Raw genomic sequence first — 24586 nt, 5'->3', positions numbered from 1 at the left:
GCACAAAAGCTCATGGGAGGAGTCAGTTTCACGAAAGTAACTGTTTACCCATTAAAATAGCATTAGAACTCTGAATTTGCAATCGAATAAGCCCATTCCCAAGTTCCAATGACTAACGCTTCATGCAAAATGCTCGGGGGAAAAGTTAACACTAATACATCGGATGCATTTCACTCTTCACTAAATCAAATTAGCGCATTTACTATCCTCAAAGGATGAAACATTGCTTATGGGTTTAGTTACTGAATAAATTATCCGTCAAAGTTTAAAAAAATTTCAGATTATTTATATCAAACAGTTCGTGGTAAACAGTTCAAGTTTAGTTTTACCCATCAAAAGTTACGAGCCTGAGAAAATTTGCCTTATTTAAGAAAATAGGGGGAAACACTCCCTAAAAGTCGTAGAATCTTAACGAAAATGACACCATCAGATTCAGCGTATCAGAGAACCCTACTGTAGGAGTTCCAAGCCCCTATCTACAAAAATGTGGAATTTTGTATTTTTTGCCAGAAGACAAATCACGGGTGCGTGTTTATTTGTTTTTTATTATTATTATTATTATTATTATTATTATTATTATTATTATTATTTCCAGGGATCATCGTATCGAACAAAGGGGTCCTATAATGTCACAAGAGGGCTTATCCTAACGGAAATGAAAAGTTCTAGTGCCCCTTTTAAGTGACCAAAAAAATTGGAGGGCATCTAGGCCTCCTCCCACGCTCATTTGTTTCCCAAAGTCAACGAATCAAAATTTTGAGATAGCGATTTTGTTCAGCATAGTCGAAAACCATAATAACTATGTCTTTCGGGATGACTTACTCCCCCACAATTCCTGGGGGAGGGGCTGCAAGTTACAAACTTTGACCAGTGTTTACATATAGTAATGGTTATTGGGAAGTGTACAGACGTTTTCAGGGGGATTTTATTTTGTTTGGGGGTGGGGCTGAGGGGAGGGGGTTATGTTTGAGGTTCTTTCCTTGGAGGAACCTGTCATGGGGGAAGAAAAATTCAATGAAAAGGGCGCAGGATTTTCTAGCATTACTATAAGAAAACAATAAAAATAAATATGAAAACTTTTTTCAAATGAAAGGAAGGGGTGGCAATGAAACTTAAAACGAACAAAGATTATTACCCATATGTGGGGTTCTAAAAATACTTTAGCATAAAGAGCGAGGTATTTAGGAGGAGATAAATACTTCGCTCTTTATGCTAAAGTATTTTTAGTAATTTCAACTATTTATTCTACGGCCTTTCTGATTCAGGGGTCATTCTTAAAGAATTGGGACAAAACTTACGATTTAGTGTAAAGAGCGAGGTATTAACGAGGGTACAAACCCCCTTGTATACATAATAAAAATATAAGATTATGAAAGTTTGTTACGTAAGTTAATTATTAAGTTACGTATATTTTTTACTAATAAAAACATACGTTAAAAATTAAAAGTTCTAGTTGCATTCTTAAGTAACCGAAAAATTGGAGGGCAACTAGACCTCCTTCTCCAACCCTTATTTCTCAAAATCGTCTGATCGAAACTAAGAGAAAGCCATTTAGCCAAAAAAAAGAATTAATATAGAAATTTAATTTTAATAATTTATGTGAGGAGAGCCAAAACCAAACATGCATTAATTCAAAAACGTTCAGTAATTAAATAAAAAAAAACTAATTTTTTTAGCTGAAAGTAAGGAGCGACATTAAAACTTAAAACGAACAGAAATTACTCCGTATATGAAATGGGTTGTCCCCTGCGCAATCCCTCGCCCTTTACGCTAAAGTTTGACTCTTTGCCACAATTCCATTTTTTTTTTTTTACAATTAAAAGCTTTAGCGTAAAGACCGAGGGATTGCGGAGGGGACAACCCTCGTTCGTTCCCCGTTCGTTTTACCCCGTTCGTTTTAAGTTTTAATGTCGCTCCTTGCTTTCAGCTAAAAAAATTAGTTTTTTTTATTTAATTGATCATAATTTGACACTGACAGCATCTATATAATAACTTATTTGCAGTAATAGTGTATATAATATGACAATATTATTTTTAAATTCTACACAATAATTGTATACTCACAATACTACTTATAGAAAAAAAGATATTACCTAACAATGGATAAGATCCATTACTAATTGAAGTGCCTCCGAAAATTGACATTTTCTATGAAAACATTATTTTAAATATATAGCTTGCTATGTTTTAGAAAACTGGCTCACTATCAAGAAAAACGAGAATAGATAAGGGAGATAACACCTTCAAAGTAATGCTAAGCATCAAATTTGACTTTTATAGATTAACTCTATTTACTGTACATTAAAAAAATATCAGCAAAAAAGATTTGGACTTCGCAATATGCCTTCTCATGCCTTTTTTTTTAAATTAAAGTAAAGAATGATATTAAGACGTAAAACAAACAAGTTGTTTTGGAAATGGAAAGGGGTTGATACCCCTCTTCAAACCTCGCTGTTTATGGGAAAGTTTTATAGTGGTGGGCTAAACGGATTTATGGTTCGGTTAAATGTAGTTAACGGGTAAGTGCAACTTTTTTATTCATGATTACCGTTTAAAATATTTGAATCAATATTTTATTGTTTAAAGTAAATGCATGTCAACAAGCCCTTCCATTCTTGAGACATTTCTAATATGCTTGAGTAGTGGTTCTTAAAATAATAGAGAAAAACGATCAAAGTTTATCGTATAAAGTAGGGATTAAGGAGGTGGCAGTCCCCTATATGCAGAATAACACCTGTAATTTTAAGTTTTAATGTCACTCTTTACTTAAATTGGAACAGACTTACCTTTTTTTACTTAATTTCTATTCGTTGTCAATGCCACACCATTAGTTTCCCTAAATGTCCCCCCACATTTTAAACCGACTCATTAAATCAAGGTCAGATATTTCTTTATCAAACTCAAACCCTATCAAAATGACTTTGATCAAAATCTCTAAATTAAATTGCGTCTGGAAATTATGTCTTCCGGTAATTCGATTCCATTAAGGTCATTTTTTTGAAGATTTCCATTTCCATGTTTTAGAATGTACTTTGCAAATGCCCTGGATCGACCCGCATATTTTTCTTGAAGGAAATCTGTTTGAAACACTTCAAAAGGTGACTTTTTTATCGAAAAATCGAGTGTTTTACTGCAATTGCTTCGGGGTTGAACTGGAAAACACTGGTTTAAATCACCTCCAGCAACTAAACATTTTCCCACCAAATGGCAAATTTGGATTTGCAGCGGACTCTAACAACTGATCAATATTTTGTAAGCCATACTCGGGTAGCATGGGTGCTTTGTCAAGTAGGAAAGCTTCTACTTGAGATAATTCTAAGCCTGTGTTTGAACCACGTCTTATACAGGAAATAGAATCTGAGGAAAGCGGAACTTTCAAGTCAGAGGTCTCCTGTGTTTTTATTTCGAATGGTAATATAGCTGCTGCTATTCCTGTATAAGCCATATATTTAATTTGCAGTCTTTTCCACGCAGAATCAGGTATAAGATATATAACAAATGCTTTACCGTTACTACTTGACCCAACTATAAAAAAACATTTTTCTCCAACATAATTAGGTTCATTGGCATCCTGTAAAATATTGTCAGCAATTTCAAATTTTTTTTTTCTTGCAGAAGCCGACGCATATCTCCATTTTTCAGTAGCCAGTAGGGATACATGAATCCAGTCTCAAGAGCCGATCTCCAGTGGCAGCTGACTCACTAGAGTTTAGAAATTCCAATTTTTAGTCATTTTCGTTAGTCTCAATGTTTTCATTGAGAATGAAAACATTGCCACATTGTTCCGCCTAAAAACTAAAATTTGAACTTCTATTGCCATCGTATTTAAAACTTGGATACAATAGTGTGATAAGCACACTTTAATGGAAGATCTTCAGAAAAATTAATTCAGAAATTGTAAAAAATTTTCTAAAAGGGAATTCGACGTCGTATTTATATGAGTTACGTCACGGCTTATTACGTTTAAGCGGTAGGTTTATTGTGTTTTACGTAGTTACGTTTAAGTAGTGAGCTACATTAAATCACAAGAGCTAAGAGCTCATATGGCACTTTTGACAAGGCGAAAAGAGCTAAGAGCCAGGAGATCATATGGTATGAGCTCTAACAAAATTCTATGAATCAATAGATCGATTTAAAAAGGAAAATAAGAGGCTTAATGCTGGTCAGGATTTAAAATGAGAGCTCTGAGTCACGATGTCCTTCTAAATATCAAAATTCATTAAGATCCGATCATCCACTCGTAAGTTATAAATACCTAATTTTTTTTTATTTTTCCTCTCCCTTTAGCCCCCCAGATGGTCGAATCTGGGAAAACGACTTTATCAAGTCAAATCGTGCAGCTCCCTGACACGCCTACCAATTTTAATCGTCCTAGCACGTCCAGAAGCACCAAACTTACCAAATCACTGAACTCCTCCCCCCAACTCCCCCAAAGAGAGCGAATCCAGTACGATTCTGTCAATCACGTATCGAGGACATTTGTTTATTCTATCCACCAAGCTTCATCCCGATTCCTTCACTCCAAGTGTTTTTCCAAGATTTCCCCTTCCAACTCCCCCCAGTGTCAAAAGATCTGGTCAGGATTTGAAATAAGAGCTCTGAGACATGAATTCCTTCTAAAAATCAAACTTCATTAAGATCCCATCATCTCTTCGTAAGATAAAAATACCCCAATTTTCACGTTTTCCAAGAATTCCGGTTTCTCCCTCCGACTCCCCCCAATGTGACAGGATCTGGTTGGAATTTAAAATTAGAACTTTAAAGCACAAGATCCTTCTAAATATCAAATTTCATTCAGATCTGGTCACCCTTTCGTAAGTTACAAATACCTCAATTTTCAAAATTACCCCCCCCCCCCCAATTCCACCAAAGAGAGCAGATCCGGTCCGGTTATGTCAGTCACGTATCTTAGACAGGTTTCTATTCTTCCCATCCAGTTTCATCCTGATCTCACCGCTTTAAATATTTTCTAAGATTTCTTGTCCCCCCCAACTGCCCCCCAAATTATGCTTGATCCGGTTGAGATTTAAAATAAGAGATCTGAGTTACGAGGTCCTTCCAAATATGAAGTTTCATGAAGATCCGATCACTCCTTCGTAAGTTATTTTTTTTCGAATTAACCCCCCCCCCCCAACTCCACCAAAGAGAGTGGATCTGGTCTTGTTATGTCAGTCATGTATGTTAGACTTGTTTTTATTCATCTCATCCAGTTTCATCCTGAATCTCTCCGCTTTAATTATTTTGTAAGATTTCCGGTCCCCCCAACTGCACCCCCCCCCCCAAATTATGCTTGATCCGGTTGAGATTTAAAATAAGAGATCTGAGTTACGAGGTCTTTCCAAATATGAAGTTTCATGAAGATCCGATCACTCCTTCGTAAGTTAAAAATACGTCATTTTTTCTTGTTTTTCAGAATTAACCCCCCCCCAAATAGAGCGGATCCATTTCAATTATGTAAATCACATATGTAAGACTTCTGCTTATTTTTTCCACCAAGTTTCATCCCGATCCCTCCAATCTAAGCGTTTTCCATGATTTTAGGTTCCCTCACCCCAAACTTCCCCCAATGTTACCAGATTCGGTCAGGATTTAAAATAAGAGCTTTGAGACATGATATCCTTCTAAATATCAAATTTCATTGAGATCCGATCACACGTTCCTAAGTTAAACATACCTCATTTTTTTCTATTTTTCAGAATTAACCCCTCCCCCAACTACCCCAAAGAGAGCGGATCCGTTCCACTTATGTCAATCATGTATCTAGGACTTGTGCTTATTTTTTTCCACCAAGTTTCATCCCGATCCCTTCACTCTAAGTGTTTTCCAAGTTTTAGGTTTCCACCTCCCACCCACCCCCAATGTCACCAAATCCGGTTGGTTTTTAAATAATAGCTCTGAGATACGATATCCTTCCAAATATCAAATTTCATTGAGATCCGATCACCTGTTCGTAAGTTAAAAATACCTCATTTTTTCAGATCATGTTTCAGAAATAAACCCCCCCCCCCCAACTACCCCAAAGAGAGTGGATCCGTTCCGTTTATGTCAATCATGTATCTAGGACTTGTGTTTATTTTTCCCACCAAGCTTCATTTCGATCCCTCCACTCTAAGTGTTTTTCAAGTTTTAGGTTTCCCCCTCGCAACTCCCCCCCCCCCAATGTCACCAGATCCAGTCGGAATTTAAAATAAGAGCTCAAAGACACGATATCCTTCTAAAAATCAAATTTCATTGAGATCCGATCACCCGTTCGTAAGTTAAAAATACCTCATTTAATCTAATTTTTCAGAATTACCCCCCCCCCCAACTATCCCAAAGTGTGCGAATCTGTTCCGATTATGTCAATCATGTATCTGGGACGTGTGCTTTTTTTTTAAAGTTTCATCCCGATCCCTCCACTCTAAGTGTTTTCCAAGATTTTAGGTTTCCCCCCTCCAACTCCCCCCAATGACATCAGATCCGGTCAGGATTTAAAATTAGAGCTCTGAGACACAATATCATTCCAAACATCAAATTTCATTAAGATCCTATCACCCACTCATAAGTTAAAAATACTTCATTTTTTTTATTTTTTCAAAATTAACCGGTCCCCCATGCCCCCCCCCCCTAGACGGTCAAATCGGGAAAACGACTATTTCTAATTTAATTTGGTCCCGTCCCTGATACGCTTGCCAAATTTCATCGTCCTAGCTTACCTGGAAGTGCCTAAAGTAGCAGAAGCGGGACCGACAGATAGACCAACAGACCAACAGAATTTGCGATTGCTATATGTCACTTGGTTAATACCAAGTGCCATAAAAACCGAGCAGAAATAAAGTCAAACAGTTCTCCAATGGTATAACTACCGCGAATCAACATAAAAAAAAAAAAAAAAAAAAAAAAAAAAAAAAAAAAAAAAAAAAAAAAAAAAAAGAACAAAAATTACAATAAATAACCGAGTCAAATTCAAAACGAGCAAAAATCAACATGAGTAGGATTGACAGTACTCGTGCCTTCTTAAGACCGGAATATCATTTGCATTTTACTGAAGAAAAAGCTGAATTTCATTTTGATATGCGTATACTGATATTTATTCTTTAAAGTATTTTTATTGTTTTATTTTATAAGTCAGAAGAGTGAAAACATTAAATGTATTTTGTTTTGTGAAAACTATTCAAACCCAAAACGTTCAGAAACTAAGATGAGTAGGGCTGACAATCCCCGTGCCTCCTGGAGACCAGCACGTAATAAGCACTTCACTGAAAGCCAAACACATTTTAAATGTTTTTATTTTTATAACTTTGATAAGTCTAAAATTATTAAGACTTTAAGGAATAAATAAAAGTTTACGTTTATTAAAATTTCAATCCACATTCATTCGTTTTTCTATTTTCTTCTTTTTTTCAGTTTTCTTGGTTATGGTGGTGTTTTTTTCTCTTTTTTTTTGATATAATGAGAAACAGAAATATCCAGCTCGATATAAGGATTGTTTTCAGTAAAATGCAACTTATGTTCTGGTCTTCAGAAGACATAGGGGGAGTTAGCCCTCCTCATCCTAGTTTTTGCTCGTTTTTAGTTTAGAGTATCAAGAAATATATTTAAGGATTCAAATCCGTGGAAAAAACAACTTTATCTACGAATTTACTCCAAAAACAAGGGAAAAGTCTACGACTTTGAAAGGCGGGACTGCTTACCGTAGTTTTGTTTGTTTGTTCTTCTTGAGATTTTTTATTTTCTCTCTTTGGTTTTACCTGTGGAAAGGTTAATACATTTTGATAAGGAAGTCTATAGTTATGAAACAATTTTTTTGTGAAGTAAAGCTTTAAATAGTTACTATTTTTCAAACAACTGAAGGTAGCAAATTTTGAGTTATATCTGCTTTCAAAACCTACAAGTCAGTGAAAAATTGCTGGTACCATTATCTCTAGAAAATTTGAGTGAAAGTGAATACGCAGCCAAACAGCCAGAAGCTAGTAAAGGAATTATAGATCACTAATATTTCCCGCCCCTCTCTGACTAAAATGAGTCTTTTTTTCAAAAGAAAATTCAAATGATTTTATTTGAGGTTCTAGATTGACGGTTGAAAGAATACAACTTTCTAATTGATATTTGTAATGACAGCGAATCTGTTATGAGACTCTGGGATCAAAATTGAGTTTTTCTAAGTTGTGGTATCTGAAAAATCGTTTTTATTTGCTGTGCGTAATCACAGCAATTGAAGTTGCTGCTTCCCTTAATAATTGCAGTTGAAGTGGTAGACAACCAAGGCATAGGAGATCTATGTTCCTTTTAACGGGATTAAAATGTGTCACTGTTGTTTTATTGACATTAATTTAAAGTCCATTATTCCTGTAATAATCAGTGAAACTGGCTTTCAATTCACCTTGGAACTGGGGTATTGCTTGGGATCTATTTATGAGAAATTTGAGTAAGGCGGACAGATCATCGCCGTACTTAAAGTGTTCATCAAAGTCAAAGAAAATGTAGTTGATCACACCCAAGAACGGTAAGGCAGCCAGCTTGGTACCTTGGGAAGTACTACTTGTTATTTCAGTCCATTGAAAGTAAATATCTCCGACAAAAACGCAAATACACACTTGTGACTGGTTGAGGACTTTTAGCTCAAAAAACGGTCAAACCGGGACAAAATTGCAATATAAACAAAAATGGGACCAAAATGATCAGAACAAATTCTGTAGAACATAATAAGGGTCCTCATAAATTTGAGTGGGGTGAGTATCCGAAAGACAGGGGAAAAGGGGGAAATGCGGGGGGAAATGGGAAAAATGCCGAACACGCCCAAAAAATAGTTTAATGTGGGTTTTCTGGGGTTTTTACATACACTGATTACAAAATTGACATCTAAAGCTCATTATAGAAAAAGAGTACTATGGAAAACGGAGAACAGGGGAAAGAAGGGAGAAAAGAGAAGAATACAGGGTAGGGTAGAGAGCGGCTTGAAAGATATTTTCTGGGGTATTCTTATCTGGTGATTACGAAATTGAGAAATAAAATAATATAAAAAAATCGATTAACATGCAACGGGGAAATGGGGTGAAGGGGAAAAGGGAAGTGTACAGGGTAGGGGTAGAAAGCATGTGAAAATTTGTTTTCTGGGGGGTTTTCTATCTCCTGATTATAAAATTGACATCTAAAACAAAGTTCGATAACGAACACAGGAGATCTATAGAGGCTCGGCTACCCCATAGGTTCGGAAAAGGCAAAAAAAACTTGAAAAAGAAATGCAGAAAGATACTGAAATTACATTATTCCGTATTCGCCGTTGTCAACAAGTGCGTGGGTTCGTCAACATAATCCTGTTCTAATTTGACATCCAGTAAGAGAAACAAGGTGGACTAGTCACTGCAGAGTTCCTGACGGAATGACATCTAGCAGATCCAAATAGTCCCCAGTTTGCGTGGATGCTTACACATAAGACATGGTAGCAGGATAAATCAAGGTACAATGAGATTTTTTATTAGCTGCGTTTTGTCAAGATTAAGCAAGAGCGACATCTGATTTTTTAAGGTGTTTTTAGAGACGGTGTTTCGAGATAGCGCGCCATTTCGAAAGTTCAGAATACATTTAGAGAGTTACGTTCGCCATGCGAATAACAAAGCGTGTATTGGTCCAAAAAGAGAGTCACCCGCATACTTCCGCCGTTTATCCAAGACATATTAATCAAGCACTTGGAAAAATATAGGTTCTTTCACTATATTAGGTCTATGACTATATACCTTGGTTCTACTGCCCTAGCAATGATGTATGGATGGATAATAGATAGGCCTATCTATTAACAAATGAACTAACCTCCTTTGTATAACAATCCTAATAAGGGGGAATTAATGCCAGGTTTTTCTTCTTACTCAATTAAGTTCAAGTTCAAGTTCCTTTTATTACCAATATCCATCCATTTATAAACAAAAAATATCCCAAAGGGCTCAATGGCCCGTTATTTGGGAAAAAAAACAACAAAACAAAACATAAATAACTATTAATTACATTCACACTTAAAATATATTTAGAGTCTACTCACCAATCCTCACCCGAGTACAACCGGTCTCCGCACCACCTACTTACAAAAAATAAATAAAAATAAAAAAATATATATACATCGAGGATCCAACACTCACACCACCCAAATCTAAATAAATAAATTCAATCTAAATAATTAAATAAATAAATAAAATCTTGATAACTAAACAATGTAAATAACTGATCAATATTGTAATTTAATTTATTTTTTTTTATTAAAAAATTCTTCAACCGTTTCTTGAAGGATCCTATGGTTCAGGACCGTCGAATCCCAACAGGAATGGAATTCCAGGCACGTCCGACAGCAACTATCAGACCAAAGTCCGAGCGCACTGCAGGGGTGGATGGCACTAGCACATCATCCTTGTTTCTAGTTTCATAAGGACTGACATTTCGAACAATTTCAGAAAGCCCGGAAAAACTTGATGGAAGGTCTCCACGGAAATACTGAAACGCAATGAAAGAGAGGTGTAATGTATGAATATCTTTAATCTTCAGAAGTTCAACAGAAATATGGGTGGTAGACTGAAGAACTTTTGCTGCTTTCAGTTGGAGATTATGTAAAGGTGTAAGTACAGATGGAAATGTTGACATCCACACTGACGAGCAGTAGCATAAATAAGGGTAAATAAGAGAGAAATATAATACACGAAGGATAGAGAAAGGAAAGACTCGCTTCAGCTTTCGAATAATTCCAAGGCCTCGAGAAACCTTTAATCTCATTGACTCAGTATGCCGTTTGAAAGATAGATTTTCATCCAGAAGTATCCCAGGGAATCGAATAAACCGGTCAGCTGGGCGGGATATGGATCCCTTAGATGTTTTAAGCTCTGTCACTGTAGGGCAGCTTTTGCCTATGCGGGAGAATATAAGAAAAAACGATTTTTTTACATTCAAAGCTAACAAATTTGCATCAAACCAACGATATATATTTTCTGCCATCAATTGTAGCTTGAGGATAAGAGATGATTCATCAGGTGCTGCAGCCCCCAGGGTGGTGTCGTCGGCGAATGCAAAGAGTTCTTCATGTTGACCAGGCGTATCCAAGGCTTCAACCACAGCATCTCCTTTCTGGCACAAATGACAACAGAAATCAGATCGTGGGTTGCAAAATAGTCAATAGAGGTCGTTGACGTATATGAGGAAAAGGGATGGCCCAAGAACTGAGCCTTGTGGCACTCCATATTCGACTGGAATATGCTCATCAGAAGCTTCAACTGCAATGGATTGGCCAGTTAGGAATGAAGAAAACCAGGACAGAGCTTCTCCACGAACGCCTTGATGCGACAACTTACCAATAAGTATCTCGTGTGTGAGGCTGACAAAAGCTTTCTTCACATCAAAGAATATTGCCGCAGGTATAAGGCCGAAGTCTAAAGACTGTCGTACAAAATGAAGAAGCATATTACATGCGTGTTCTGTTGAGCACTTCTCCCGAAAACCAAATTGGTGCCGATGAAAAAACTTCTTCGCGTCTACGAAACTCAGCAAACGCTTTAGCATAGCCTTTTCAAATATTTTAGAAAAGACGGACAGAAGAGACTTTAGACTATCTGTTTTGACTTTTTCTACAATCAGTCATGACTTGATGCCCCCAAATATTACATTTTTATTCAATAATGGTGCTGATGAAAGATAAAGCTCATTGGGAACCCTGTTGCTGTATCAGAAGTGGAAACTTTTCATGTCATTGAGAGCTGAGATTGAAGGTATCAAACCTATTTTTACTGAAACTAAGCTGCTCTTCTCTTCCAGTGCAAAATGAGTGGCTCCAACAGACTCTGCATTCATTGTCAGCAGGACATATCAAGCGATGATGACACATCCGTTGTTCTGACTGCAAAATGAGCACTGTCGGTGAGCACAGCAAGCAAAGACAGAGGTGACTAGATTGCAGCAAAACCAGATCAGATTGTTCATAAAGCATGCCTAAAAGATAATTGCCGCCAAAATACCATTTATTCTTTGAAACGGACAAGTGAAGAGCCCATCCCTTACGAGACTCCAAGAAAACTGAAATCTCAAGATTACTTTAATGTGCAGGTCTGTTGTATTTTATGCAACTCTGAAGTGGGGTTTGAGAAGTTGATAAGAAAGGGGGCTAGCGGTGAGTGCGTGAAAGCAGCCACGACAGAAGTTAGACACTCAGTTTTGCGGGCATGCGAAAGTAGGGGTCAAGACAATTGGGTAAAGACTGTTCTCTGAAGGATGAATTGCATTCTTTCTTACCTCCATTTTACAGATACAGTTTACCATAAATCATGCTATGTGAGCTTTAAGACAAACAAAACTCAACTAGTTATATCAATGCTGTGTTTTTCAAGTCAACTATACTGCTTTAAAAAGTGCAAATTTTACCTATAGTTACTGAAGTTCTTTTTTTAGTTTTTTATTCAACTATATTGCCTTCGAAATTGCAAATTTTACCTATAAAAGCTGAAGTTTTATATTGTGATCGACTGGCAACCGGTTGTTTCCTTTATGTTTAGCAACCCAAATTGTTGTAAGAAATGTCTATGATTCAAGAAAGTAAAAGTTTGATACTTAAACGAGTTATTTTGTCCATGTGCCTACTTATATCTTTTCCTTCTACTGACCGTATTTTTCCTCATCGTGAGATTTCTCGTTCCCTTTGTTGTTTATTTTTTATCATGACTGGCCAGCTCAGCTTCAGATCTCTCATTCGTCAAGTGTACGGACAGTGCTAACCAGCTTCTGTCAATTTTTAATTGTCTTCCTTTAAAACAACATAACTTTAAAACAAAATAACTCGTTTCAGTATCAAACTTTTACTTTCTTTAATTCCTATTTTAATTGAAGAAATAAATGTAAAAAAATTATTGGCTTTTAAAAATCACCCTTTTTTACAGAACTACCATTTGAAAATAAAACAAATTAGAAGATCTGGTAATTTTAGGTAACTAATTTTTGGCAGCAAAATTTTGATTAGTCTGTTTAATTTTTTACACCCCGGCTTGTGTACACCCATTAGGCTATGCTGTTGCTTTAGTCAACATAGGCTAGGACCACTCATAGGCTATAGAGATACATATTGCTATATTTATTGACTCTTTCTAAGTCTAGACACTTTGTTAGCAAAAGATGAATAAACTATTTAGCTTTTTACAACTTTTAATTTTGACTCCCAGGTAGCCTAGGCTACTGGACCTTTGCCTGACTGATCACTGCCTGTTGGGTACCAAGCTGTCAATATTCCACATACCTAAGTTGATTATCTGGTAACGTTTTCTGGTAAAATTCTAGTTTAGTGACTTCTTGCTATCTTTGAAACGGGTTAGGCCTAGGTTAGGAAAATGGAACTTTTAGGGATGGGTGTCAAGGCTAAAGTATGTCCCAGGAAGGTATTTTGAAGTACCTACCTCCACTTCCTCTCCCTCTAGAGGGTCCTGACCTTTGATGACCTTTAAAAATATGTGTGTTATGAAAGTGGAGCCTTGCAAAACAGATCTTCTGCTTGAATGAAGTACCACAAACTTGTTTTCAGCTTCATAACTTCGCTCAATCAAAATTTATAAGGTTTTAAATATATGCAAATACATTTCCTATATTTTGAAAAAAAAATTGATGTGGCTCAGAATTCTACTCAAATAACAGGAATTGTATTTTCAGAACTAAAGGCAGTAAAATTCTAGTTAATTGACTTCTTGCTATCTCAGAAAGGGTTTAGGTTAGGAAAAATGAAACTTTCAGGGATGAATCTACAGACTAAAGCATGTCCCTGGAGTGTATTTGGAAGCAACTACCTCTACTCCTTCTCCCTCTAGAGGGCCCTGACCTCTGATGACCTTTAAAAATATGTGTGTTATAGAAGTGAAACTTTGCAAAATAGATCTTCTGCTTAATCGAAGTACAACAAAATTGTTTTCAGCTTCATAACTTGCTCAATTCCAATTTATAAGGTTTTGAAGATATGCAAATACCTTTCCTAAATTTTGAAAAAAAAAATATTGATGACAGGTCCTATACCTATACCTATAACCTATACCCACTCAAGAATTTTACCTTAATTTTCAGTTACTAGTTGCTTTTTCTCTGCCTTTAGTTCTGAAAAAACAATTCTTGTTATTTGAGTAGAATTTTGAGCCTTATCAATGTTTTTTTTTTCAAAATTTAGGAAATGTATTTACATATCTTTAAAACCTTATGCCTTTGTTTGAACCACATCTTATACAGGAAATAGAATATGAGGAAAGTGGAACTTTCAAGTCAGAAGTCTCCTTTGTTTTTATTTCAAATGGTAATATAGTTGCTGCTATTCCTGTATAAGCCATATATTTAATTTGCAGTCTTTTCCATGCAAAATCTGGTATAAAGTTTTATAACAAATGTTTTACCAGTACCACTTGACCTAACTATAAAAAAACATTTTTCTCCAACATAATTAGGTTCATTGGCATCCTGTATATCTCCATTCTTCAGTAGCCAGTAAGGATATATAACTTCAGTCTCAAGAGCCAATCTCCAGTAGCAGCTAACTCGCTAGAGTTTAGATATTCTAAGTTTTAGTCATTTTTGTTAGTCTCAATATTTTCCATGCCACATTGTTCCGCCTAAAAACTAAAATTTGACCTTCTATTGCCATCATATTTAAAACTTGGATACAATAATGTTATAAGCACACTTTACTGCAAGATCTTCAGATAAATTAATTCAAAAATTCTAAACATTTTTCTAAAAGTGAATTCGACGTCGTATTTATATGAGTTATGTCAAGGCTTATTACTTTTAAGCAGTAGGTTTATTACGTTTTACATAGTTACGTTTAAGTAGTGAGCTAGATTAAATCAAAACTGAGCAGAAATAAAATCAAACAGTTCTCCAAGGGTAAAACTACCGCAAATCACCATAAAAAAAAAAACTAACAAAAATTACAATAAATAACCGAGTCAAATTCAAAACGAGCAAAAATCAACATGAGTAGGGTTGACAGAACATGTGCCTTCTTAAGACCAGAATATAATTTGCATTTTACTGAAAAAAAGAAAACACAAATTCATTTTGATATGTGTGCACTGATATTTATTCTTTAAAGTATGAATGTTTTTTTCATTTATAAGTCAAAAGAGTGAAAACATTAAATATGTTTCGTTATCAATTAAAGTGCAAATTATTCAAACCCAAAACGATTAGAAACTATGATGAGTAGGGCTAAGATGATAACTAAGATGATAAGGAATTAATATCAAAATATGTCAATTACACTGACAATCCACGGTTATTTGTCGTTCCTTTTTTCACTAAAGCGCAAATTTGGTTCTGGTCTTGAATTATTTTTTTTAGCTCTTTTTTTTAGCTTTGTGTTTTAGACAAAAACACTTGTGATATTTTTGTTGTATCACGATTAAAAATTGTTGAAAAAGTTTCTCAATTATGCTCTTATAAAAAGTGTTTAGATGCTTTACAACCTCGGTTCTGAGTGCATGTGAAGCTTCAGCCTTCAGCTTACAACAATAGTGCTTAATTTAATTTTATACCACCTCAAGTTGACTTAAAAAATAAAACTTAATACCTTTCCCGAAAATTCTATCTATGCTGTTTAACAACCTGGATGAAATTCCACTGCTTTGATATATTCAAATTGTAAGAGCAGAATTAGTTATAATAGTAAGACTGAAAGTTTCAACCTAATACCCCCAGGCATTCTCAAGATATTGCTGAGGTGTCTTATTGGCAAATATGCACACAATACCTTTAGTTTCAGTTTTAAAAGAACATTTAGTTTTAAAGCATAATGGGCATAATACATAACTTGGGGGATTAACATCACGAACATCACTAGAGAAATAGTTACTGGACTGTTCTATTATGCTGAACAAAATGGCTGTCTCAAACTTTGGACTTTAGAAAATTGGATTTCTTGGAAGATGAATGGGCTTGGGAGGAGTGCTGCTTTCCCTCCAATCACTCTTGACTCTTAAGAAGGGAACTAGAACTTTTTATCTTGCATTGACTACCGGACTCTCTTCTAGAGAAGGGAAATTGAAGTTCGAGCCACTTTGTAATAGTGAATTGCAAGTAGTCACCGTGAGTGTGACTGTGAGGGGAGAGTAGTCATTCTGTAGAAATATCTTTGTTATCTTCATTTTTGTTTTAAGGGATGAATTTTTAGTTTTTAAAACATCTTCTATATGAGCATAATATGAGTAAGTGAATGTGAAGAGGTGGGGCTTGGAAACCAAAAAATCGATCACGTCGATAGCTTTGCTTATCCAAGTAGCATTTTGAACAATAGAAAATATCAAAAGCGTTTTTGTCTTGTATTAGAAAATTTATTGATGACATTCACAAACTGTGGCGGAATGTAGTAATCAGAAGAGCTTAAGGAGTTGCGTTATATCTCATCATTTACATGGTTAAACATGTTTTGTCAAGGCTGCAGAGGCAACATCAGCCTAGTAAACGATATGAGGTAGAATCAAACCCTGTATTAGTTAAAATGGTTTTATGTTCTAGCTGATGCGAGCCATAAAAAGGAATTGTATGAACGAGAAGAGCTAAAAAAAAACACTCAAGACCAGAACCAAATTTGCGCTTTAGTGAAAAAAGGAACGACAAATAACCGTGGATTGTCAGTGTAATTGACATATTTTGATATTAATTCCTTAAAGTTTCGATAATGTTGTATTTCTGAAAGTAAAGAAAGTGAAAAAAATTAAAATTTATTTTGTTTTCAGTTGAGCACAAATTCCGTTGCCAGACCTCTCAATACAAAGGGTTAAACGACTTAACTATGAAATAGAGTACATATGTTGAGGAAAAATTAATATTACCGTCATCATTTACGGAATCGGAACGCTACTATGCTGAACATTTCAAGAATACCATTGTTATTGTTTATAGCCTTGGACCCTTAGATTTCTTCATAACTATCACTTGCAATCCTGATTGGTCAGAAATTAAAGAAGCGGTGTACTATTATCACATTTGTAGTGGTGGTTGTAGTAGCAGCAGTATAAGTAGGGGTAGTTGCAGCAGTAACCGTGTTTAATGATTGCCATTTTGGTCAATTTATCATCTTCTTATCATTTCCTGAAAGTTCCAAATTAATATGCTCAATCATTTTTGAGTTATACCTTATTGAAAACCCTTATCCACATAAGGTGTTTTGATTTAGTTCAAGACTCGTCCCAACATTCTCTTAAATGTTCGCTTAAATGCCCATTATCAAGTAAAAGGTCAAAGATGCCCACCAATCTCAATAACATATACTAAATTCAAACGCGGGACGAATTGCATGGCTTACAGCCTTTGCCCTGGAGGCTGTGTTTGTGTGTGTGCGTGTGGGGGGGGGGGTATTTAACATCCTTAAACATATAGTTACTGGACCTTTCAACTATGCCGAACAAAATGGCTATCTCAAAATTTTGACTGGATGTGTTTGAGTAAATGACAAGGGAGGGAAGATAGGTTGCTATCTAGTAACTTTTAGCTCTTAAAAATGGAACCAAAACCTTCAATGTCTAAAGGAATGAGCTTATTTCTTAGTTTCTACGACTACTCCTTCATTACAAAGTGCATTAGTCAGAAGAAAAGACATTGTGCCCAATTAGCTCTCTACTTATGCAGTACCATTGCAGAGCCAATGATACTTTAATCTTCATAGTAATATATTGTGCTCCCCTGAACTTATCCAAAAAACATGCTCATTATTTAAAAATCTTGTCTTCCAGTGAAGCTCCATTGAAAACAACCCAGTCCAACAATAAGTAATTTTTGCCATCTGAAAGCTTTTGAGCATCGAAATGGTGATGTCGCGCAAGTCAACCTTTTGCCTTTTCGGTCAATATTTCTATTTTAATTGAAGAAATAAATGTTAAAAAATTTATTGGTTTCTTAAAATCGTATTTTTACAGAATTATCATTTGAAAAGAAAACAAATTGGAAGATCTGGTAATTTTAGGTAACTAATTTTTGACAGCAAAATTTGTTTAGTCTGCTTAATTTTTTACACCCCAGCTTGTGCACACCCATTAGGCTATGCTGTTGCTTTAGTCAACATAGGCCAGGACCACTCATAGGCTATAAAGAGAAATATTGCTATATTTATTGAGCTATTAATATATTACTCTTTAGCTTTTTACAGCTTTTAATTTTGACTCCAAATAAGGTAGCCTAGGCTACTGGACCTTTGCCTGACTGATCACTGCCTGTTGGGTATCAAGCTGTCAATATTCCACATTATGTTAATTATCTGGTAATGTTTTCTGGAAAAATTCTAGTTTAGTGACTTCCTGCTGTCTTGGAAAGGGATTAGGTTAGGTTAGGAAAATGGAACTTTCAGGGATAGGTGTCAAGGCTAAAGTATGTCCCAGGAAGGTATTTTGAAGTGCCTACCTCCACTTCCTCTCCCTCTAGAGGGTCCTGACCTTGGATGACCTTTAAAAATATGTGTTTTATAAAAGTGAAACCTTGCAAAAAAGATCTGCTTAATTGAATTACAACAAAATTGTTTTCAGTTTCATAACTTTGCTCAATCCCATTTTATAAGGTTTTAAAGATATGCAAATATATCTCCTAATTTTTAAAAAAAACATTGATATGGCTCAAAATTCTACTCAAATAACAAGAATTGCATTCTCAGAACTAAAAGCAGAGAAAAGGCAACTAGTAACTAAAAATTAAGGTAAAATGTCGTTTTGTTAAGATTTCAATAGGTAGGCCTACATGTAGGCAAATTTCAGGGCCCTCTAGAGGGAAAAGGAGTGGAGATAGGTAGTTCAAAATACCTTCCCGGAACATACTTTAGCCTGTAGACCCATCCCTGGAAGTTTCATTTTCCTAACCTAAACCCTTTCTGAGATAGCAAGAAGTCACTCAACTAGAATTTTTACCCAGAATTCTACTCAAATGACAGGAATTGTATTTTCAGATCTAAAGGCAGAGAAAAAGGAACTGATAACTAAAAATTAATGTAAAATGTTGTTTTGTCAAAATTTCAATAGGTAGGGGAGAGGGGGGTGAAACCATATGCTTTTAGGTTTTTGACCCCTGTAAGATGTTCTTCTAAAGATACAAACTTTGTTCTTACAAGTACAGAAAGCTTCTTTATTCATCTCTCTTAAGAATTTTTTTTGATGACTTCCATCAAGTTGTGTCTCAGTGAGACCCAAAAACATTTGACCTCTTAAAGTGTCTGAAGTTGCCCCTCCTGTGGGGTGACTTCGGACACATAAGGGCCATTTTCGGACATCTATAGTTAACAATTCAAACAGTTTATTCAGATAATATAAAAGTAGCAGAATTAACTGGAATATCAAAAGAACTCAAAAGGCATTTCACATCATTATTTTATGGCATACCAAGACAAGTCACACCCAAATACAAGGCCTTTGACTGCTCGCCCTGTCCCTCCTGCAGTAAAAGGAGTAGGCAACCTCATAATTATATCATCAAAATCAGTTTCAGCACAATCAGGACATTCTGGGAAGATGAACTTTTCACTTGATTTGCAGAGGTAGTTTATTTTAGCTAATCTGCCACTCACTTCTTCAATCTGACCAACATAGTAAACAGCAGAGTTTGGTTTCTTTCCCACCATAAACCTCACAAGCACAAAATCTCCTGGAGAAAATTCTTTGTCAGTCTGAAGTTCACTAACACTTCCAATGTGCAAAGACTCATCATCCAAATCATCTATTAGCTGCATATCTTTGTCTGAAATGCTATGTTCAGCCTCCTTGTCAATAGATAAAACCTTGGACTTCTTCAATGACTCCAATTTCAAGGACTCATCTGGTTTACATTTAGGAACCCTTCTTTTAGTTTTCTTGTCAAGCTTTGCCTGAGCCTCTGCTTCAAGGGATTCCTTCTCTGGAGTATCTGTCAAAATCCTAGTTTTCCCTATCTTGTGCTTTTTGCGGGGACCCATTTGCAATCTTGCTTTTGGATATGGTCTTATGCTTTCAGGAGTTATAGGCAGGTTTGGTGTGTCCTTTGGTTGATCCACCAATACAGGAGCAGAAGAATGAACTGAACCAGGGTGAGGATCATCCTTAGTAGAATCTGTGTGATTCTGTTCTGCTGGGTCAGGCAGTTTGTCACTTCAGCTGGTAGAAAATCAGCTTCAGTGAAGACATTCGGATTCAAAGGCCAAATTCCTGCCTTTTCAAAACCAGCTGTGATGTTATGAGGGTTCAGCTTTTCTAGATAGGGCTGCTTGCACAACTTTGCTATTTCGTGTATTGAAATCCTCCGACCTGGATTTATCTGCAACCAAGTGTTGAAGGACTCCCTGATGGCATGTTTGAATGGTGCATAAACTGAAACATCAAGGGGCTGGATGCAATGAGAACAATGGGGAGGGAAGGTCAGAAGATGAATGCCATTATCTTTGCACAAGGAAACTACTTCAATTGAAATATGGCTTTCATGATTGTCTAACAAGAGCAAAACAGGATCCTCTTTGCTGGGTTTAACTTCTTTCTGGAAGTGCTGCAATGACCAAGGAAATCCTCCAAGGTCATCCATCCACTGTGATGGGCTAAGCCAATGCATCCCAGTGGTCCATCTCGATACATTCTCTTGAGAATCTTGACTCTTGGAAAAACAAACACTGGTGGAATAGTCTGACCAGTTGCAGACACAAAGCACAGCATTGTGGTATTTTCCCCTCTTTCTGCTGACATGGTCTGTGCCACCTGTTTTGCCCCCTTTTTAGCAATCACCTTTGGAGCCTGAACAACTGTGGGCACTCCTGTTTTGTCACAGTTCCAAATCCTACCAGGAGGAAAATGGAACTTGCCATACAGTCCCTGAAGATTATGGAAGAAGGCACCAATTACAGTGGCATTGAAGCCAGCAGCATGAGTCTGGCTTGTGTTTTCTGGCTTTCTAATGGACAAAGTGGCATTACACTTCATAAATCCTTTGAACCAGTTGACTCCTGCTCTTTCATTCAGCTCCCAACTTGGTGGGAATTTGAACTTCAGAGTTGTTGCCCATTGGTAGGCTAACTTTCTTGTTGAATTTGGAGTTAGTCCATGGTTCAATATTGAGCAGTTTTCAAGGTATATAGTGAGTTCTCTCTCTTGTTTGGGAGTAAAAACGAACTTAGAACTCTCCTGAAAACTATCATTATCATTGTTTGCATTTGGGCTACCCTTCTCAAGATCTTGCATTTTACTCTTGTAGCGTTTCACGGCATCCACAAGGGTAGACTTCTTCAAAGAAAATTCTTCCGCGGCTGTTTGGAAAGATGAATTCTCATTTATGACTTGTCTCACAGCACGCTTCAGTAATTCCAGATCTGGGGGGCCACCCCCTTTTCGAATATACGTACAAACCATCTGTAATAGAAAAATCTAAAATGTCAAGGACGGAGAGAAGCCTATATGTCCTCATATTGTAAATAAGCTTAATTTAGCAGAAACGTCCCAAAGTTTCGTGAGCTGATTTTCTTTGAAAAAACCTATTTCAAAAATAGTTCTTTGCCCAGGTGTCTGGATCAATGAATAATAGATTTTAGTATATATTTGTTGTGATTTTCTCGCGCTGGGGTGACCTCCTCTGTTGTTTTTTTATGACAAGACTTTGTGTTTTTTTTATGCATTTGTACTGTCCCACCATTACAAGCTCTGCTCTCTGTTGGGGCATAATATTGTTTTTGTTTTTTGAAAGTTTAATTTAATAATTTCCAATTCCTAGTCCATAATAAAATTGAAATACTTGGTAATTTCCTAGCTCTAGCTACTTCCAATTCCAGACTCACAGATCCTTCCAGCAGCATGGGGCGAAACCGGACACTCGAAATGTGTCCAGAGTCGCCCCAAAAAAACTATGGAGTCACCCCCTATTGATGTCATTTTGAAAATTTACCTTTTTTAGGAAACCACCAGACATTTATTGATGAAAATTACGAGGAAAATACCAGAAAGATACCTCTTATGATTCTTCTAACTTACGACCCTATAGCTAAAATAACTTGAAAAATATTCGATGAGGACTACAGGTGTCAAAATTTCCAGAGAGTATACAAAAACTTCTTTTAATTTTCAGTTACCAGTTGCTTTTTCTCTGCCTTCAGTTTTGAAGATGCAATTCCTGTTATTTGAGTAGAATTCTGAGCCATATCAATGTTTGTTTTTTTTTTCAAAATTTAGGAAATGTATTTGAATATCTTTAAAACCTTATAAATTGGGATTGAGTAAAGTTGTGAAGCTGAGAACAATTTTGTTGTACTTCATTTTTTGCAAGGTTTTACTTTTATAACACACATATTTTTAAAGGTCATCAAAGTTCAGGACCCTCTAGAGGGAGAGGAAGTAGAGTTAGATACTTCAAAATACCTTCCTGTGACATACTTTAGCCTTTAGACCCATCCCTGAAAGTTTTGTTTTTCTAACCTAACCTCTTTCTGAGATAGCCCAGTCATTAAACTAGAATTTTACCACCCATTTTAAAAGGACAAAACTTATAGTAATGAATTCAAAGCCTAAACACTGTTTCCACTTTGTATTTGGGATAAACTTCTAGTTTAGCTATTTTTTGCTATCTTTGAAAGTGGTTAAGTTAAAATAATGAAGCTTTTAGTAGTAAACACAGTTTATTTAATTGACTTACCAATTAAATGAAAATACCACTTGATGCCTTTTTTTTATGTTCTTTATGAATATAATAATCACTTCAGTTGCAAATTCAAATTTAAGCGCTTTTTGAGCTCTTAAAATGACAAATTTTCAATTAAAGTATGAGTTACTGGTTGTTTTTGACAGAATAATACTATGTTGTCTTGGTTGTTTTTGACAAAATTATACTATATTTTCTCAGTGCCAAAATTATTTATAGTTAGGCTAGGTCAAAAAGTGCTGAAATTTGAATTTGAAGCCAAAGCAATTATTATCTTAAATTTACCTTAAATCACTTTGTCCAGCGAAATAAGGATTAAATCCTGTAGAATTGCTGGTTAGTGATGACAATGGTTGGATGTCTCAACAGCATCACGCTCAGTTTTCCATGGCTTTGATTACCATTCTCCATCAACAGCTCTTTTAAAGGCAGCAGTACTGGGGGTAGTGACTGCTTCTTTGGTGAATGAATTTCACAAACTCACTATTCTATTAGTGAAGAAGTTATTGCATAGTCTAGTGGCAGCTCTCTTCTGATATAGTTTCCAACTATGGCCCCTAGTTCTGGCAGACTGGCCAAGTTGAAATGACTTATTTAATGGAGAGTTATAATTCAGGAGCTTATGCATAATAATGGGGCTTACATCAGGCTTATATAATAATATCACCCATTTTATGTCTGCAGACAAGAACGGGGAGCTTGAGTCTCTTGAGATGCAATGAGTAGTTCAAGTATTTGCATCTTTGAATTGCTTTTGTATCCTGTCTATGAGCTCCTTTTAACTTCTGCTGGTCACTTTTGTTGAGGGGGCTAGCAACACACATGCCAAACTCCAAATTGGCCCCAACAAAGGTCTTATATAATTTAGTCATCACCATAGGTGATCTACTAGTGCTTATTCTTTTTATAATGCCAAGGGATTGGAGTGCTTTAGCTACAGCTGTCTGTGTGTGTGTAGTAAATTTTAATTCTTTATCAACTATGACCCCCAAGTCTCTCTCCACTTCAGACAAGATGATATTCTGTCTTTGATCTGTTCATCTCTAACATATGATTAGGGCATTTCTCATTTTTCTCTCCAAGATGGATTGTTTGACATTTATTTACATTGAATTCAAGCCTCCACAGAGTTGCCCACTGGGAAAGTACCTATAGGTCATTTTGCATAGAGGCTCTCTTATTGGGTGTGTCAACAGGTCCAAGGAGTTTAGAGTTGTCAGAATAAAGAGTTATTTTATTTTTTACTGTGGTTGGTGTATCATTAATATAAATGTTGAATAATGTTGGTCCCAAGATGGTTCCCTGGGGCACTCCACTCAATACTTCCACTTCTTCTGAAAAAAGAATACCAGTCCGTTTTTTCCAAATATTTTAACCCATTGCTTTCCCCTGGAAAGAAACTGAAGCACCCACTCTATTATTTCATTTTGTATTCAAATTACAAAGGAATTAAAGGCTTTTTCAAAATCCAATAGAACCAAGTCAACAGGGATTGCTTGGTCTAGATGCTCAGTAATATAATCATACACATCAATCAAAATAGTCTCAACCAAGTATCCATGTCTGAAACCATGCTGACTATCACTGAGCAGCTCATTAGTGGTATGATGTCCGACAATGTGAGTATTCATAATTCCTTCTAAGATTTTTCCAGCTTCAGATGTAAGACTAATGGGTTGATAATTGGAAATGCTGTTGTGGCTACCCCCTTTGTGTATAGGTGTAATATTAGTATTCCATCAGTCCTAAGGAATCTGCTTTGTATCAAGAGACTTCTGAAACATGTCGTAAGGGGAAGGGCTATTTCTGCTTGAGCTTCTTTCAATACTCATGGGTGAACTTCATGAGGGCCAATAGATTTTTTAGGATGAAGCAGCTTCAGACAACTCCACATCAGAGGCAATCACAGTTATCTTTTGCATAGGTTCCTCAATAGAATACTTTGATATGGGGCATCATCTGAAGGTGTGAACATTTACTACTCAAT

At 36.0% G+C, this 24586-nt stretch overlaps 2 protein-coding genes and 1 long non-coding RNA gene across 6 annotated transcripts in view; 2 read left to right on the top strand and 1 right to left on the bottom strand.

The window, feature by feature from the left end:
* Window positions 1–2228, bottom strand: part of LOC136032723 (epidermal growth factor receptor kinase substrate 8-like) — a 122906-nt gene extending 120678 nt beyond the window's left edge. For both annotated transcript variants that reach the window (XM_065713038.1, XM_065713039.1), the window contains exon 1: window positions 2094–2228. In XM_065713038.1, the coding sequence (XP_065569110.1) occupies window positions 2094–2145 (52 nt within the window). In that variant the 5' untranslated portion in view covers window positions 2146–2228. The remainder of the gene's footprint in view (window positions 1–2093) is intronic.
* Window positions 1–24586, top strand: part of LOC136032731 (uncharacterized) — a 306662-nt gene that overhangs the window by 177993 nt on the left and 104083 nt on the right. The window lies entirely within an intron of this gene.
* Window positions 17806–24586, top strand: part of LOC136032722 (dnaJ homolog subfamily C member 5-like) — a 65557-nt gene continuing 58776 nt past the window's right edge. For 2 of the 3 annotated variants that reach the window (XM_065713037.1, XM_065713036.1), the window contains exon 1: window positions 17814–17935. The gene's annotated coding sequence lies outside the window, so the exon portion shown is untranslated. Of the gene's footprint in view, window positions 17936–24586 lie in introns of all 3 variants that reach the window. The other variant, XM_065713035.1, reaches the window with a different exon arrangement.

This window comes from Artemia franciscana, chromosome 11 (assembly GCF_032884065.1).
Source record: "Artemia franciscana chromosome 11, ASM3288406v1, whole genome shotgun sequence".
In the NCBI taxonomy this organism is placed as follows: Eukaryota; Metazoa; Arthropoda; class Branchiopoda; order Anostraca; family Artemiidae; genus Artemia; species Artemia franciscana.
Note: the sequence above shows the minus strand (reverse complement) of the source record. Positions and strands in the feature narration are given on the sequence as shown.